At 28.9% G+C, this 19,270-nt stretch overlaps 1 protein-coding gene across 1 annotated transcript; it reads right to left on the bottom strand.

The window, feature by feature from the left end:
* Positions 1 to 1,889: 1,889 nt before the first annotated feature.
* Positions 1,890 to 18,816, bottom strand: LOC105455106. The gene is made up of 13 exons (XM_011698163.1): positions 18,007 to 18,816; positions 17,748 to 17,834; positions 14,561 to 15,007; positions 14,320 to 14,406; positions 14,225 to 14,244; positions 11,255 to 11,822; positions 7,949 to 8,335; positions 7,649 to 7,807; positions 7,407 to 7,493; positions 7,320 to 7,329; positions 4,976 to 5,439; positions 2,318 to 2,872; positions 1,890 to 1,970 (listed from the first exon to the last, which is right to left on the bottom strand). Exons 1-13 carry the CDS (start codon positions 18,814 to 18,816, stop codon positions 1,890 to 1,892), a joined length of 3,762 nt encoding a protein of 1,253 aa, XP_011696465.1.
* Between the last annotated feature and the right edge of the window lie 454 nt (positions 18,817 to 19,270).

Genomic DNA, 19,270 nt, shown 5'->3' with positions numbered 1-19,270 from the left:
TAGGAACGGATTTTTCAGTTCATGATAAGATCCTCTCAAGAGATAGAGCTCACCATTTTCCATAAGTTCCCGAAGATATACCAGACTGTCGTTGATTTGTTTAAAACAAGCTTTTAATACGCAAACACAATTTACGTATAGCATACTTATTTGTAAGTCTAACAACATGACGTATATACGGAAAATCTTGCGTATGACATCACTCTGAGACCAATTATAATATAACCAAAATTGCACGATTACATAAAAGAATCCAAAAATGTTCATGAAATGGATCTGTCTAGATAGATTTTGATATGCTTTCTGAGGCAATCCCAAAGAGAGCTTTAGTATAGTCTGAAGTAAACGCATTCGTGGTCCAATTGATATGAACGTGACGACCGTCATAAAACTATGAAAAACGTAATACTTGGTTGTTATAAGTATCCTGGCTGTGTCTTTTCTGAATTGACGAATAACACTTTTGGAAATATAGACATTATATATAATTATTACATCGCCAATGCAAAAAATAGTAAAAATTATAGTCGATAAAGCAGAACGTTGCTTGCAAATCTTGATGGTTGATCCATTGATTTTATATGGAAATATTCCCAGAATGCGACAAATAATGAAGCAAGGATACATTAGCGATTCAAAATCCATGGAGCGAAATAGCTCACATATTTTTGCTTTTTTTTTAGTTTTTAATCCTTGAAACTTCGATGATAAATTAAACATGTTCGTCGACATATTATAAAAGATCAGCAATCTGAATCATAGACTATAACCGTGAAATTTATTAATTAACCATATTATAATTGTAATTGCGTTCCTAATACATTTTAGCAAATATATATTTACAAAAATTTTTCTTCCAAGCGTAACTTTTTAGTATATTTACGATGATGTAGTTTACTTTTGTAGTCTGTCTACTCTTAGAGTACCTATTTTGAAACTACTAGCAATTTTTGCTTTGTATAAAGAGACAGAACTCAAGAATGTGTTATTCATGAAATAACCACGGGTTTTTGCTTATTATCTCCGGAACACGGCACAATGTAGTGATGTATAATTATTTGTGTTATATAATACACTATCTTGAGCATCTAGATCATGTACCAAGCGAACGAACATTATTATGGTATTTCTTGGTCTTCCATTAGCTGTATAGATAATTGCAAACTTACGGTAAGTATATATCGTGCTGATATGAAGTTAGGAAAAGAACAGAAAATTTTTATTTTAAATAAAACAGTTTATTTGATATAATTAGTATTTTGAAAATTGTTTGTAATATGAGTGATAAAAAAATAATACAATACTTGATAAAGATATTTAAGTAATTGTATTTGTCTATTTATTGTTATTGTTTGATTCATTGTAAGATCTTTCCAATTTGCTGTGGTCGTTAGCAATGCATCTGCTGTCTGCTATCTTGCGGCAGATTAATAATATACGTATTATATTTATCTAACTAAATTAAATTCATTTGTATTTATCAATTGATATTAATTAAAATACAAGGATAATTTAAAAAATTAAATTGTATAACATGTTTAAGTGTATAAATTTAGAGTGTTATTTCTCAGAAATATTTACATTGCATAAGTAGATTGTTTAATTATATACTTTTTTCTCACATTAAATATATTCCTCAAAAATGTCTATGTTACTGTAAAACTAATTACTAAAATAAATAAAACCATTTATTATTGATTATTAACATGTTTGAGATACTTAAAAATTTTTATACATATATACTGTATCTATAATCATAAAACATCCTAATAATTTTATTAATAATAACGTTCCACTCACAATAATAAAAATAAAATAATTAATGTTTAAAATATATTTTACATTTAATAAGGGAATTTTTTTGTTAATTAGATTATATTATTGTAATATTAAGTTTTTCCATCGCAAGAAACCGACATGAACATGAATTGTATCAAAATTAATAGGTATGTGACAATGAAACCCATCATCTGAAAAAGAATAAAACGAAAAAAAAGATTATAAACACAAATAAATATGCATACACTTATTTTATCAATTTATTACGTACCGTAAGGACAAGTGTAGTATCCACATTAAACACCGTTGCGGAGAATATAGTTTTATGATGCATTAATTGCAAAGAAAATAACTGTAACTGCGTTAGTTCAAATAAATATTAACAACAGAAATGAAAACGTAATTATATATATATATATATATATATATATATATATCTGATAAATTAATACATTAAAAAGCGCATTTACACACGGCATAATTTCAAAAATATACGTACAAAAGACATGCATATTAAATTATAATTTTTTAAATCTACCTCGTATTTTATTTCCTTATCACTGATGCTGTTAAACACGACGAGGACTGTGGTGTTGATCTTCATGGATTGATCTTTGGCGGTTTGACAAGCCCATATGATTAACAATAGTTTTATGATTTCATATATTATAATTGTTATGCGGCTCACGGAATATAACTGTTTATCGTGATTGCTCATAATCACAGCTTCTTGTACTACTTGCATTAAGTAAAAATATAAATTGAGAGTAATCCCAATAAAGGTCCCAGTTATTGTAGAAATGAGATGTAAACTGAAGGTCGTTTTCATCATGTGTACTGTGCCGCTGAGTGCCAGATGCTGCTGTTTCAAAGCCTTAAGTTCCATCAGTAGTAACGGATTTTCTAGTTCATAATAAGGTTTCCTCAAGAGATATAACTCATCATTTACCGTGAGTCTTCGAAGATTCACCAGATTGTCGTTGATTTGTTTGAAACAAGCTTTTAATACGCAAACACAATTTACATATAGCATACCTATTTGCAAATCCAACAACATCACGTATATATGAAAAATCTTGCGTATAACATCAGCCTTAGACCAAAAACAATATATCAAAAGTTGCACGATTATATAAAAGAATCCAAAAATGTCCTTGGCGTAGATCTGCCAAAATAGATTTTGATATGCTTTCTGAGGTAATCCCAAAGAGACCTTTAGTATAGTCTGAAGTAAACGCATTCGTGGTCCAATTGAAATAAACGTGATGATTGTTGTAAAACTATTAAAAATGTAAAAGCTGGCTGTCATGAGTGTTCTGGATATTTCACTTTTAAATTGATGAACAGTATTTTTGGAAAAATAGACATTGTATATGATTTTTAAATCGCCAATGCAAAAAATGGTAAAAATAGCAGTCGATAGGACAAAGTGTTGCTTGCAAATCTTAATGGTTGATCCATTGATTTTATATGGAAATATTCCCAGAATGCGGGAAAAAATGAAGCAAGGATACATTAGTGATTCAAAATCCCTGAAGCGGAATAGCTGATATATTTTTGCTTCTCTTTTAGTTTTGAATCTTTGGAATTTCGACGATAAATTGAACATGTTCATCAAAGTATTATAAGAAATCAGCAATCTGAATCATAAACTATAATCATAAAGATTATAAATTAATAATCATATTATTGTAATTGCGTTACTAATACATTTTAGCAAAAATATATTTATAAAAATTTGTTTTCAAGTATAATTTTTTAATATCTCCACGATAATGTAGTAACCGATATAAACTTTTTGCAGTCTACCTACACTTGAAGTACTTAATTTTAAAACTATTAATAATTTTTGCTTTGTATAAAAAAACAGGACTCAAGAATTTGTTATTCACAAAATAACCATGGGTTTTCACTTATTATCTCCGGAACACGGCATAAAATAGTAATGTATAATTATCTGTGTCATGTAATTCATAATCTATAGCATCGAGATCAGGTACCAAGCGAATAAATATTATCAAGATGTTTCTTAATTTTCCATTACCATACCTATACAGATAATTATGAAGTTGCAGTAAATATATGTCGTGCTTATATGAAGTTAGGAAAAGAATAGAAAATTTTTTACTTTAAATGAAACAAACAATTCATTTCGTCAATATAATGTATTTGAACTGTTTATTGTAATTTTAGTGATAAAAATATTACCAGTTGATAAAGATATTTAAGTAATTGTATTTACGTATTTATTTGTTGTCTCATTGTATGGCCTTTTCAATTTGCTATGATTGTTAGCAATGCATCTGCTTTTTGCTATATCCTACCATATTATGTATATTTCTCTAATTAAATTAATTTTTATTTATCGATTTTAATTAAAAAACAAAGATGTTTGAAAAATTTAAATTGTGTAACACATTTAAGTGTAGAAGTTTAAAGTGATATTTTTCAGAAATATTTTCATTAATTAAGTAGATTATTTAATCGTATACGCATTTATCATGTTAAACATGTATAACTGATTACTAAAATAAATAAAATCATCTGTTTGCTACTGATTATTAATATATTGGTAAGTATATAATATCTGAGTATGTATATGAGATCTTTAAAAGTTTCTTTAGATATACATATATTGTAAGTATGTCCATAAGCATAAAACATCCAAACATTTTATTTATATTAAGTTCCACGCACAATAATAAGAATTAAAAGTAATTAATGTTTAAAATATCTTTCATTGTATATTTAAATCGATCATTTTTTTATTAGATTAAATTACTGTGACATTCTTTAAAGCTTTTCCATCGCAAGAAGCCGACATAAACATGAATTGTACCAAAATTAATAGATATGTGACAATTCCACCTATTATCTAAAAAAGAATAAAATTATAAACAGTAGCCAAATAAATACGCCCACACTTATTTAACTAATTCAAATAATTAATCACTTACCGTAACGAGAAGCGTAGCGTCCACATTAAATACCGTTGCGGAGAATATAATTTTATGATGCATTAATTGCAAAGAAAATAACTGTAACTGCGTTGAATCAAATAATTATCAAAGACAGAATTTTAAGACGTAATTATACATATATCCGATAAATTAATATTAAAAATCGTCTTAGAGCATGGCAACAGAAATATGCGTACAAAGGACATTCGAATTAAATTATAATTTTTTAAATCTACCTCGTATTTTATTTCCTTATCGTTGATGCTGTTAAACATCTCGAGAACGGTGGTGTTGATGTTCATGGCTTGATTCTTGGCGGTTTGACAAGCCCATATTATACACAACAGCTTTGTAGTTTCATATATTATACAAAATATGAAACTCTCGGTGTAGAGCTGTTTCTCCATATAACTCATATTTACAGCTTCTTTAATTACTTGCGTTAAGTAAAAATATAAATTTAGAGTGATCTCAATGAAGGTCATAATTATCGTAGAAATGAGTTGCAAACTGAAGGTCGTTTTCATTATCTGTACTGTGTGGCTGAGTGCCAGATGTTGTTCTTTCAAAGCCTTGAGTTCCATCAGTAGAAATGGATTTTTTAATTTATGATAGGATTCCCTTAAGATATATAACTCACCATTTGCCATAAGTTCCCGAAGATTCACCAGACTGTCGTTGATTTGTTTGAAACAAGCTTCTAATATGCAAACACAATTCATGTATAGCATATTTATTTGAAACTCCAACAATATCATGTATAGTTGAAGGATCTTAAATATGATGTGAAACTGCAGCCAAATATAATATACCAAGAGTTGCACGGTTATATAAGAAAATCCAAAAATGTCCTTGATATGGATCAGTCTAGATAGATTTTTATATGCTTTTTGAGGCAATCGCAAGGAGAGCTTTAGAATAGTCTGAAGTAAACGCATTCGTGATCCAATTGAAAAGAACGTGATGACTATTATAAAACTTCCAAGAATGTAATAGCAGTTCACTGCAAGTGTTCTGGTTATATCGTTTCTGAATTTATTAACAATGTTTTTGGAAGAATAGGCACCATATATAGCTGTTAGATCGCTAACGCAAAAAATGATAAAAATTATTGTCGATAGAGCGTACTGTTGCTTGCAAATCTTAATGGTTGATCCATTGATCTTGTATGGAAATATTCCCAGAATGCGACAAAAAGTGAAACAAGGATACATTAACGATTCAAAATCCGTGGAGCGGAATAGCTGACATATTTTTGATTTTTTTTTAATTTCGTATCCCTGGAATTTCGACAATAAATTGAACATGTTTATCGAAATATTATAAGAAATCAACAATCTGAATCATAAACCATAAAGATTATAAATTTACCATATTATTGTAATTGCGTTATTAATGAACTTTAGTAAATATATATTTACAAAAATTTTTCTTCCAAGTATAATTTTTTAGTATTTCCACGATAATGTAGTAACTGATATAAACTTTTCGCAGTCTACCAACACTTGGAGCACTTAATTTTAAAACTACTAATAATTTTTGCTTTGTATAAAGAGACAGGACTCAAGAATTTTTTATTCATGAAATAACCATGGGTTTTCGCTTATTATCTCCGGAACACGGCATAAAGTAGTGATGTATAATTATCTGTGTCATGTAATTCATAATCTATAGCATCGAGATCGTGTAATAAGCAATACGTATTATCAAGATGTTTCTTAATCTTCCATTAGCTATATAGATTAAATTACGAAGTTACAGTAAATATATACCGTGCTGATATGAAGTTAGGAAAGAATATAAAATTTTTACTGTAAACGAAACAAACAGTTTATTCGATCAACATAATGTATTTGAAAAATTTTTATTATGCTAGTGATAAAAAAGTAATACGACCTGATAATGCAATTAAATAATTATATTTGCGTATTCATTGTTATTTGTTTGGTTCATTGTAAGATCTTTCTCATTTGCTGTGATCGTTAGCAATGCATCTGCTTTCTGCTGTTTTACAGCATATTATTAATATACATATTATCAATACATTACCCTAATTAAATTAAATTATTATGGATTTATTAATTTAATCGATTTTAATTATGATACAAGAATAATTGATGAATTCAAATTGTGTAACATATTTGATAAGTTTAAAATTATATTTCTCAAAAACATCTACATTACATAAGTAGATTATTCAACTGTACACTCATTCCTCATGTTGGACATTATTCTCAAAAATAGGTATTACATATATTATATAATTGTATACTTAAATAAATAATATCATCTGTTTGCTACTGTATTATTAACCCACTGTGTATTATAAGACTTTTAAAAGTTTCTATACAGACATACTGTGAATATGTTTATAAGCATAAAACTGAAATATTCCTGAAATATTCTACTCACAATGACGTCCCACTGACAAAAATAATTTATGTCTAAATTATCTTTTACATTCAATCCGAGAATCTTTTTTTAATTAGATTACATGTGTAATATTCTTTAAAGCTTTTCCATCGCAAGAAGCTGACATAAACATGAATTGTACCAAAATTAATAGATATGTGACAATACCACCTATTATCTAAAAAAGAATAAAATTATGATTATAAATAAATATTCCTACACTTATTTAACCAATTCAAATAATTAATCACTCACCGTAACGAAAAGCGTAGCGTCCACATTAAATACCGTTGTGGAGAATATAATTTTATGATGCATTAATTGCAAAGAAAATAACTGTAACTGGGTTAAATTAAATAATTATTAAAGACAAGATTTAAAGATGTAATTATACATATCTGATGAATTATTGTATTAAAAATCGCATTCACGCATGTCAATTACAGAAATATGCGTACAAAGGACATTCAAATTAAATTATATTTTTTAAAATCTACCTCGTATTTTATTTCCTTATCGCTGATGCAATTATACACATCGAGAACGGTGGTGTTGATCTCCATGGCTTGATTCTTGGCGGTTTGACAAGCCCATATTATCAACAGTAATTTCATAATGCAATATGTTGAAATTATTATAAAGCTCTCGATGTACACCTGTTTTTCGAAATTGCTCATACTCACAGTTTCTCGTGTTGCTTGCATTAAGTAAAAGTACATATTAAAAGTGATTTGAATAAAAGTCAAAGTTATCGTACAAATAAGTTGCAAACTGAAAATCGTTTTCATTGTCTGTACTGTGTCGCTGAGTGCCAGATGCTGTTCTCTCAAAGTCTTGAGTTTCATCAGTAGAAATGGATTTTTCAGTTCATGATAAGGTCCCCTTGAAAGATATAGCTCACCATTTGTCATAAATACTCGAAGATTCACCAGACTGTCGTTGATTTGTTTGAAACAAGCTTTTAATACGCAAACACAATTCACGTATAGCATATTTATTTCAAACTCCAGTAAATCGATGTATAGTGTGGTAATCTTGCGTATGATATTAAATTGCATCCACATGTAATATCTCAACAGTTGCACGATTATATAAAGCAATCCAAAAATGTCCTTGGTGTGGATTAATTTAGATAGATTTTGATACGATTTCTGAGGCAATCTCAATGAGAGCTTTAGTATAATCTGAAGTAAACGCATTCGTGGACCATTTGAAATGAGTGTGACGATTGTTGTAAAACCACCAAAAATGAAGAAGCAATTAAGTTGAAGTATCCTGGTTATTTTGTTTTTGAATTCAATATCATTTGCAAAATTGACATCATATATAGATATTAGTTCGCCAATGCAAAAAATATAAATAATTATAATTGACATAACATAATGTTGCTTGGAAATCTTGATGGTTGAGCCATTGAGCTTATACGGAAATATTCCTAGAATTCGACAAAAAATAAAGCAAGGGTACATTAGCGATTCAAAATCCGTGGAGCGGAATAGCTGAAATATGTTTGCTTTTCTTTTAGTTTTGAATCCTCTAGATTTCGATAAATTGAACATGTTCGTCGAAGTATTATAAAAGATCAGCAATTTAAATCATGGACTATAACATAAAAATTATTAATTAACCATATTATTGTAATTGCGTTATTAATGCATTTTAGTAAATATATATTTACATAAATTTTTCTTCCCACTATAAATTTTTATCTGCACGACAATGCAGTAACCGACTTATAAACTTTTTATAGTCTGTCTACACTTAGTGAATTCAATTTTGGAACTACTGACAATTCTTGCTTTGTACAGAGAAACAGAACTCAGGAATTTGTTATTCATGAACTATTTTGTTTATTATCCTAGAATTATGGTATAAAATATTGATATACATATAATTATTTGTGTCATGTAGTCCACAATCTTAAGCATCTAATTCAAGCGAATGAATTGTATCATTATTTCTTAGTCTTTCATTAGATTCATGTACGTATAGGTAATTACGAAATTGCAGTAAGTATATATCGTGCTGATATAAAGCTGATATTAGGAAAAAAAGTTAAATTTTTACTTTAAATATCTTGACTTTAATTATTATCTTAAATACGAGGGTCGTTCAATAATTAACGAGACGAACTGCAATAGCGGGAAAACTACTGAATGTTATTAGATGAAACTTTTTGAGGGCCAAGTTGGCAACCTTGGGGACAAATTCAACCTGCTTTTGAAAGAAATAAAAGTAAACATTACCTCTTTTGTTCATTTTAAAATGTCAGCTCCTCTCGAAACGTGTCCGCCAGAAGAGCAGCGTTTAGTGATAAGATTTTTGTTATCCGAAGGTGTGAAACCGAAATTTACTCGTGAATGTTGAAACAGTATGGTGAAAAGTCGGTCAAGACTTCAATCGGTCGTCCAGAGCGATGAAGATGGGTGACACTTGTTCTGCCCGAATTAAACTATTCAATCCACTTATTCACGACACGTTTCCGTGGCTTAAAGACTTTTCACCATACTGTTTCAACATTCTCGAATAAATTTCGGTCGGTTTCCTTCGGATAACAAAAATCTTATCACTGAACGTTGCTCTTCTGGCGAACACGTTTCGAGAGGAGCTGACATTTTCTGAAATAAACAAAAGAGATTATGTTTACTTTTATTTCTTTCAAACAGCTGATTGAATTTGTCCCCAAGATTGCCAATTTGACCCTCAGAAAGTTTCATCTAATAATATTCAGTAGTTTTCCTGCTATTGCAGTTTGTCTCGTTAATTATTGAACGATTCTCGTACTTTGTATGAATAAGAACTATATAATATAATAACTGATTTTTCAACATAATATACTTGAAAAATATTTATATATGTATATTTATATTATGTTTATATTATATATTACTATTAATAAAGCGATATTTTATCTATGACATAACTTAATGTATTAATATTATTGTTGCGTAAATTGTAATATTTCATTAAAAATAAATTTTTAATTAATTTTATTTACTAATATTTGAATTTGTTAATTAGATATTATTTACGCAAAAGTAAATAATAATTTGGGCGCAATTGTGATGTGACAAGCAGCGCATTGGTCTGTCATACCACGAATCCCAGATTCGATTCTCGCGATAGAACTAACAAATTTTCATATGCTCGCGTCTTTTCTCCGGAGGTCCGGCAAATCACCGAGAGTATCCTTTGCCTCGAAAACCTCTTTCAAAAAATTCTGTCGTTCAGATTTGGCTTTAAACTGTAGATCCCATATGCCTGTGTACAATCAGTTTGCGCACTACAGACATATAAAAAGAGTGGTAGGCCTTGGCTCCATGTAGCTGTAGCGTATTAAAGAAGAAATATAAATTTAAATTTGTAACATATTTAGTGAATATAAAATATTTATTAAAAATGTCACACAAACATTACATATAATGTCTAATTGTCCTAAATAAATAATTAAAAAACATCATTTGCTTGCTATAGATTCTTTAGATATTCTTGATTTATAAAACTATTAAATGTCCCTATAAATATGTACATACATAAATGTATCTATAAATATATCTATTAAACAACTTGAAAAACTACTAACAATGATATTCTATTAATAATAAAAAAAACAAGTATGATATTTGAAGTTGAAATTTGAAATACATTCGGTCTAGATAGACATCATTTTCTTAACTAGATTATATGTGTAAAATTGACTAAAAATTTTTGTTACATGAATTTGACATCTCTAGAAATTGTATCATAATTAATATATATGTGGTAATACCACCCGCCATCTGAAAAATATGATTACGATGTATAGCTAAATATACTTACATTTATTTAATAAATGGAAATAATTGATAACTTACCGCAGAGAGAAGCGTAGCATCCACATTAAGGCCCTTTGCGGAGAATATATTTTTGCAATGCATTAATTGCAAGGAAAAAAGTCGTAACTACAACATCAAATAAAAAAACTGTTGAGTCCAGTGTTCAAAGATGTAGTTATAAATCCGAAGTTAATATATTAAAAATCACATTAATACGCTAGACATATAATTAGAAAAATACGTAAAATATGCAAAATAAATTATAAATGTAATTTTTAACTTATGTACCTCGTATTTTATTTCCTCATCGCTGGTACTGTTATGCAGGTCGTTAACAGTGGTATTTATCTCTATTGCTTGATTCTTGCCGGTTTCGCAAGCCCATGCTATCAATACTATTTTCATAATGTGATGTGTCCCAAATACAATAAAGGATTCATAATATACCTGTTTTTCCAGCTCAGAAAGTAAAGATGTATCCCCTTGTACTTTTCGCACTAAATAGAAGTACATGTTGAAAGTGATTTCGATGAAGGCCATAATTATCGTAGATAAGAGTTGCAAACAGAAGGTTGTATTCAGCATCTGTACTGTGTCACAGATTGCCAGATGCTGCTTTTTTACAGCCTTGAGTTCCATCAGTAGGAATGAATTTTTCTGCTCATGATGGGTTCCCCATTTCAAGAGATATGGCTCACCGTTTGCCATGAGTTTTCGCAAATTCGCTAGATAGTCGTTGATTTGTTTGAAACAAACTTTTAATACGCAAACACAATTCATGTATAACATATCAATTTGAAACATCAACAAAATGATGTATACCATGAGAATCTTTTTGTATGTATCACTCTGCATACTAAAAAAACATATCAACAATTGCACAAATATAAAAGAGAATCCAAAAATGTCCTTGGCATGGATCAGCCTTGACAGATTCTGATATGATTTCTGGGGCACTCTTAAAGAGAGCTTTAATATGATTTCAAGTAAGCGCTTTCGTTGTCCACTGAAAATGAATGTCATGACTGTTATGAAACCACCAAGAATGAAGAAGCAATTACGTTCAAGTGTTCTGGGTCCGCTTTTAAATACAAATTTTTTATAAACGTTCATTTCGTAGAGGTTTATTACATCATAAACACAGAAAACGCAAATAATAACAATCCATAGGATGTAGTATGGTTTAGAAGTCTTAATAGTTGAAGCGTAGATCTTGTATGGAAATATTCCCAGAATACGACAAAAAGTGAAGCAAGGGTACATCAAGGATTCAAAGTCCGTGGCGTGAAATAGCTGCCACATTTTTGCTTTTCTCTTAATTTTGAATCTTCGAAATTTCAATGAATTAAACATGTTTGTGAAAGTATTATGAAAGATCAGCAATGTAAATCATATACTATAACCACAAAATTATTAATTAACTATATTATTGTAATTGCGTTATCAATGCACTTTAGTAATAATGTATTTTCAAAAATTTCTCTTCCAAGTGTAATTTTTGAGTATTTCCACGACGATGTATTAACCGATATAAACTCCTCGTAGTCTATCTACACTTAGCGTATTTAATGTTGAAACTATTTACAATTTTTGCTTCGTATAGAGAAACGGGACACGAGAGTTTGTTATTTACAAAATAATCATAGGTTTTCATTTATTATCCCTGGAACACGACATAAAATACTGATGTATAATTATCTCTGTCATGTAATTCACAATATAGATCATGTACCAAGTGAGTGAATATTATCAAGATATTACTTAGTCTACTATTATATAGATTCAGATATAGATAATTACAAATTTTGGTAAATATATGTAGTATTGACATAAAATTAAGAAAAAAAGTTAAATTTGTATTTTAAATAATCATTGAAATATATACATTGAAATATGAACAGTTGATTTAATCAAAATAATATGTTTAAAAAATGTTTATAATACGATTTAATAAAATAATTATGTATAAATAATAATAATTATATTTTGCTTATTTAATGTTATTTTGGGCTCATTTTAATTTATTGACTCATCAAATGGAGATTCTTGATTCCATATTCTTGGTTCCATGTTTTTCAACAAATCTTTATATTTTTGTCTTCTTTATTAGATATTTCTAACATAACATATTATAGGATATATCTGTTCTTTTTACATTTATATAAGCTAATAACTATTAAGTGAAGTGTTTCGAATCGTTAAATAAAATAACACATCTTTGTTACTTAAAGATGAAAAATACATATCCCCACTGTTAAAACAATTAAAATCAAAAGAAATTTATTTTGCCTTTATGTTAACTTTCTTAGTTTATAGGTCTAATTGTTTTTTGAATTCAGAGAATTCTCCAGCTCAATTTTGTCACTCTGGCAAGCCAGATAGCTGTGTTCTTTTTGTCAGAATGAGCATCAGCGCCACATTATCGGTTATATATAACGTGCCACATCGCCGGTCTTATATAACGTTTTTGAATAAATTGAATTATATTGATAATCGGCAGTGAAATTGCCTAGAAACCATTTAACGCAACACTCACAATTATAAAAATATAAAATATAAGAGTAATTTCGGATTTGAAAAATTATTCGTTCTTATACCGCCATCAGTAAAACATCAATAAAATAAGAAATTAACTTATCTTTTATTTATATGTTTATTGCTAAAATACTATTAATAAAGCGATATTTCATCTGAAATATGACTTGATATATAGAGAAACAGGACGTAAGAATGATTATTAATTATACATGTTATTGCATAAGTTATAATGTTACGGTAGAAACAAATCTGTGACATTGATTTTATTTACTAATATTTAAATTTATTAATAGATATTAATAGATATTATAATCAAAAGTAATTAAGAATTTAAATTTTGTGACATTTTTTTAGTAAATACGATGATATTTATCAGAAATGTCAATACTACGTACATTGTCTGTAATTGTATTGTACTTAAATTAATAAAACGTGTGTTTGCTATTGATTGTTTACATACTGTTGATACAAGACTTTAAATGTCTCTGTAAATATATGCATATATATAAACATGTTTATAAGCAATTTGTAAATTACTCACAATGACATTCTACTTACAATTAAAAAACGAGTACAATATTTAAAATGTCTTTTACATATTGTTATATTTGATTATCCAGATATCTTTTTGTTAACTAAATTGTACGTGAAAAATTGATCAAAAATTTTTTATCGCAAGAATTCGACATTACCAGGAATTGTATCAAAATTATTATGTACGTTGTAATACTACCCACCATCTGGAAAACACAATTAAGATGTAGAGTAATATATATACATTCATTTAAAAGAGATGCAAATGATGGATTACTTACCGTAGAGAGAAGCGAAGCATCCACAATAAAACCCTTTGCAGAGAATATATTTTTGCGATGTATTAATTGCAAGGAAAAAAGCCGCAACTACAACATCAGATTAAAAAATTATTAAATAGTGTTCAAAGATGTAGTTAAAAATCTGATAAATTAATATATTAAAAATCACATTAGTATACGTCGGACATAATTAGAAAAATACGTAAAATATGCGAATTAGACTATAATTCTTTTAACCTACCTCGTATTTTATTTCCTCATTGGTGGTGCTATTAAATGCATCGTGAACAGTGGTGTTGATCTCTACAGCTTGATTCTTGCTGGTTTCGCAAGCCCATACTATCAATATTAATTTTACAATGTGAAATGTTCCAACTACAATAAAGGTTTCGTAATACATCTGCTTTTCCGCATTAGATAAAGACACATCCCCTTGTACTTTCCGCACTAAGTAGAAGTACACGTTGAAAGTGATTTCAATGAAAGACATAATTGTCGTAAATTGGAGATGCAAACAAAAAATTGTATTCAACATCTGTACTGTGTCACTGATTTTCAAATGCTGCTTTTTCACAGCCTTGAGTTGCATTAGTAGTAGTAGATTTTTCTGCTTGTAATTTCCTCTCAAGAGATATGGCTCACCGTTCGCTATCAGTTTTCGCAGATTCACCAGACTGTCGTTAATTTGCTTGAAACAAGCTTTTATTACGCAAACACAATTTATGTATAACATATCCATTTGAAATATTAACAAAATAATGTATAACGAGAGAATCTTGCGGAATAAATTAAACCGCAAATTAAACAAACTTATTAACAATTGCAGAACTATTAAAAAGAACCCAAAAATGTCCTTGGCATGGATCAGTCTAGACAGATTCTGATATGATTTCTGAGGCACTCTCAAAGATAGCTTCATTATGCTTTCAAGTAACCGCATTCGTGGTCCATTCGAAATGAATGTGATAACAATTATAAAACTACCAAGAATGTAGAAGCAATTACGTTCAAGAATCCTGGGTACGCTTTTGAATGCAAATATTTCATAAACATTCATGTAATAGAAATTTATTATTTGGTAAACACACAAAATGTGAAAAATAAAAATCCAAAGAATATAGCATGGTTTAGAAGTCTTAATAGTTGTAGCTTCGATCTTGTATGGAAATATTCCCAGAACACGACAAAAAATGAAGCAAGGGTACATCAATGATTCAAAGTCAGTAGCGCGGAATAGCTGCTGTATTTTTCTTTTTTTCGTATCTTTCAATCCTTGTAAATTCGATAACGAATTGAACATGTTCCTTAAATATTACGGGAGAACAGTAATCTAAATCTTAGATTACAAGCGAAGAGATAACTGCGTTATCGATACACATTGACATTAATATGTTAAAAATTTTTCTTTTAAATATAATTTTCGGCAACTTTTTGATGTAACAAATTCGTATATCGACGTAAACTTCTCGCAGTTTAACTACACTTGACGAGTTTAATTTTAAAACTGTTAACAATTAATGCGTTGTATATGCACAACTGGACTCAGGAATTTGTTAATTATTAAGTAACCATGACTCTTCATTTATAACTTCCAAAACACGCATAAAATAATTATATATAATTAATTGTGTCGTGTAATTCACAATCTTGCGCATCTAGTTCATGTACGAAGCCAATAAATGTTATCAAGATGTTTCTTAGTCTGTCATCATATTCATTTATAATTGAATACAAGGTTAAAGTAAATGTATATTGTGGTGATATAAATTAAGAGTTAGCAGAAAAATTAATTTTTATTGCAGAATATAGTGAGAACTAAAAGAAATTTTACGATTCGATAACAACAAAATAATAACACAATTGAGCATGATACTTAGTAAACGTAAAGAAAAAAATGCATTATATGAAGCTAACAAAGAATGTGTTTGAAAATTACGCGTCTTGTAGTTTGAATCCGAGAATATTGAAATACGATTTCACTATCAATATGACACTATTAATATAATGAAAAATTATGGAAATGTTCCCACAATACGACAAAAAGTAAAACAAGGATACATCAACGATTTAAAATCCGTAGCGCGGAATAGCTGCCATATTTTTTCTCTTCTTATACCTTTGAACCCTTGGAACGTCAGTCGACGAAATAAATTAAACATATTCATTGAAGTATTATGGATGAACAATAATCTGAATCATAGATTACAAGCAAGGAGATATTAACTGCGTTATCAATTAGTAGCAATGTATTTCATTCATCAAAATTTCTCTTTCAACTGTAATTTTTTAATATCTTCTTGGCAGAAACTTACCGCGATCTATCTACACTTGACGAATTGAATTTTTAAACTAACACTTTTTGCTTTGTATAGAGAAATGAAAAGCATTTCTTAGGAATTTATTAATCATAAAGTGACTATGGCTTTTCATTTATTCTTAACACACATAAAATAATAATATATAATTATCTCTGTCATGTAATTCTCAACCTTGAACATCCAGAACAATAGCATGTACCAAACGAATGTTATCAAAATTTCTTGACCTTCCATTATTCATATATATAATAGATAAAAACAAAGTAAATATATATTGGGTTAATATAAAATCAAGAAGAGAATAGCAAATTTTTATTTTATATGAAATAAGTAAACAATTTATTTGATCAATATATAATAACATATTTGATAAATATTTTTTTATACGACTGAGAAGAGATCATTAAACTTAAGGCTAAACAATTAATTCTATCTTATGTATTACTATTTAATGTGTTACTTGTAACGTATTACTTATTTTATGTTACTCATTATATTACTGTTATTTAATGTTATTCATTATAATCTTCATTCCGATTTATTATAATTAATTATTAGCAATTAGTCTCCTTTCTGCTATCTTGCGGCAACTTCTGCGAATATACGAGTTATATACATTGCTCTAATTAAATTAAATGTTTTTTTATTTCTTAGTATTTTACCCTTAGTATTTCTACCATCGATATTGATACAAGGGGAACGAGACGACGACGATGACGAGTGAATATCGTCTCTTGCAACTGATTATTTATAAAAAATTTTTGAATACCCTATACATATATGAATATATGCAAACATATATCTGTCTATAAGCATATAAAACACCTCGGATTCATAATGCACAATGTTATTTTATATATAATAATAATAATAAAGAGTATAATTAATATTTAATATATCCTTTATATTTGGTCCAGGTATCTTTTTATCAATTAGGTATGTGTAAAATTCATTAGAAATTTTTCATCGCAAAAATTTGACATTATCATGAATTGTATCAAGATTATTAGGTACGTAGTAATACCACCCACCATCTAAAAAAACATAATCACGAAATAAAGCTAAATATACACACATTTATTTAATAAAAGCAAATGATTGATCACTCACCGCAGTGAGAAGCGTAGCGTTCACGTTAAGTCCTTTTGCGGAGAATATATTTTTACAATGCATTAATTGCAAGGCAAATAACTGTAACTGCAGATCAAAAAATTGTTAAATGCAAAGGGGATTCAAAGACGTAGTCATATATCTGATAAATTAAATTAAAAATTGTATTAGTACACGTGGAATATAATTTAAAAAATATATAAAATTAACAATATAAATTAATAATACAAACTAAATTGTAATTTTTATTTTATGTTACCTCATATTTTATTTCCTTATCACTGATATTGTTAATTGCATCGTGAACGGTTGTATTAATCTCTAAGGCTTGATTTTTGCCGGTTTCGCAAGCCCATACTATCAACAACACTTTCGTAAAGTAATATGTTACAGATGTTATAAATAATTCGTAATAGAGCTGTTTTTCTAGATTACTCAAAGGCACACCAACTTGTACTCGCACTAAGTAAAAGTATAGGTTGAAAATGATTTGCGTAAAAGTCACAACTATTGTAGAAAGAAGCTGCAAACTGAAGATCGTTTTTAGCATCTGCGCTGTGTTACTGATTGCCAAATGCTGCTTTTTCACAACTTTAAGTTTTACCAATAGAAATGGATTCTTCTGCTCGTGATGGGTTCCCCTCAAGAGATACAGCTCACTATTTGCCGTCAGTTTTCGCAGATTTGCCAGATTGTCATTGATTTGCTTGAAACAAGCTTTTAATATGCAAACACAATTCACGTATAGCATATCCATTTGAAACACTAGCAAAACGGAGTATAGTATGAAAATCTTGCGTAAAACAGCAACAAATTGCATTCTATAATAAAATATCGACCCATGCACGAATAGAAAAAAGAGTCCAAAAATGTCCTTGGCATGGATCAGTCTAGATAGATTCTGATATGATTCCTGGGGCAATCTTGAAGAGACCTCTAATAAAGTTTGAAGTAGACGCATTCGTGGTCCTCTCAAAATAAATGTAACGACCATTATAAAACCACTGAAAATGTGGAAGCTATTACGTTCAAGTATCCTGGGTATGCTTTCAAATGCATTTTTGTACATATTCATATCATAGAGATATATTAGATCGTAAACACAAAACATGCAGCTAATAATGGTCGACAGAATATAACATGGTTTCAAAATCGTGATGGTTGTAGCGTTGATCTTGTATGGAAATAGTCCGAGAATGCGGCAAAAGGTGAAGCAAGGATACATCAACGATTCAAAATCTGTGGCACGGAATAGCTGCCATATGTTTCCTTTTCTTTTACCTTTGAATCTTTGGAACTTTGATAACGAATGTAACATATTCATGTGAAGTTTCAAAGAAGTTTTATAGGAGAACAATAATCTGAATTATCGACTTCAAATTAAGAGATATTAAATGCAATACCAATACACTTTGGCGTCAATATTCTTAGACGAATTTCTCTTTCAAGTGTAATTTTTTTAGTATCTTCACGAGTGCGAACACCAGCATAAATTTCTCGCAGTCTTACTACACCTCGAGAGT

Source organism: Wasmannia auropunctata, unplaced genomic scaffold (genome assembly GCF_000956235.1).
Source record: "Wasmannia auropunctata unplaced genomic scaffold, wasmannia.A_1.0 LD335939.1, whole genome shotgun sequence".
Taxonomy (NCBI): domain Eukaryota; kingdom Metazoa; phylum Arthropoda; class Insecta; order Hymenoptera; family Formicidae; genus Wasmannia; species Wasmannia auropunctata.
The sequence above is the reverse complement of the archived record's forward strand: the minus strand, read 5'-3'. Positions and strand labels throughout refer to the sequence as shown.

Excerpts from the sequence above, each read along its gene's own strand:
- LOC105455106 (XM_011698163.1), bottom strand. The coding sequence starts at position 18,816 with ATGTACAAAAATGCATTTGAAAGCATACCCAGGATACTTGAACGTAAT. Across the intron at positions 14,407-14,560 it reads ATGAGGAAATAAAATACGAG|TTGCGGCTTTTTTCCTTGCA; the intron begins GTAGGTTAAAAG and ends CTGATGTTGTAG. Across the intron at positions 8,336-11,254 it reads ATGAGGAAATAAAATACGAG|ATTATACTAAAGCTCTCATT; the intron begins GTACATAAGTTA and ends CGTTTACTTCAG.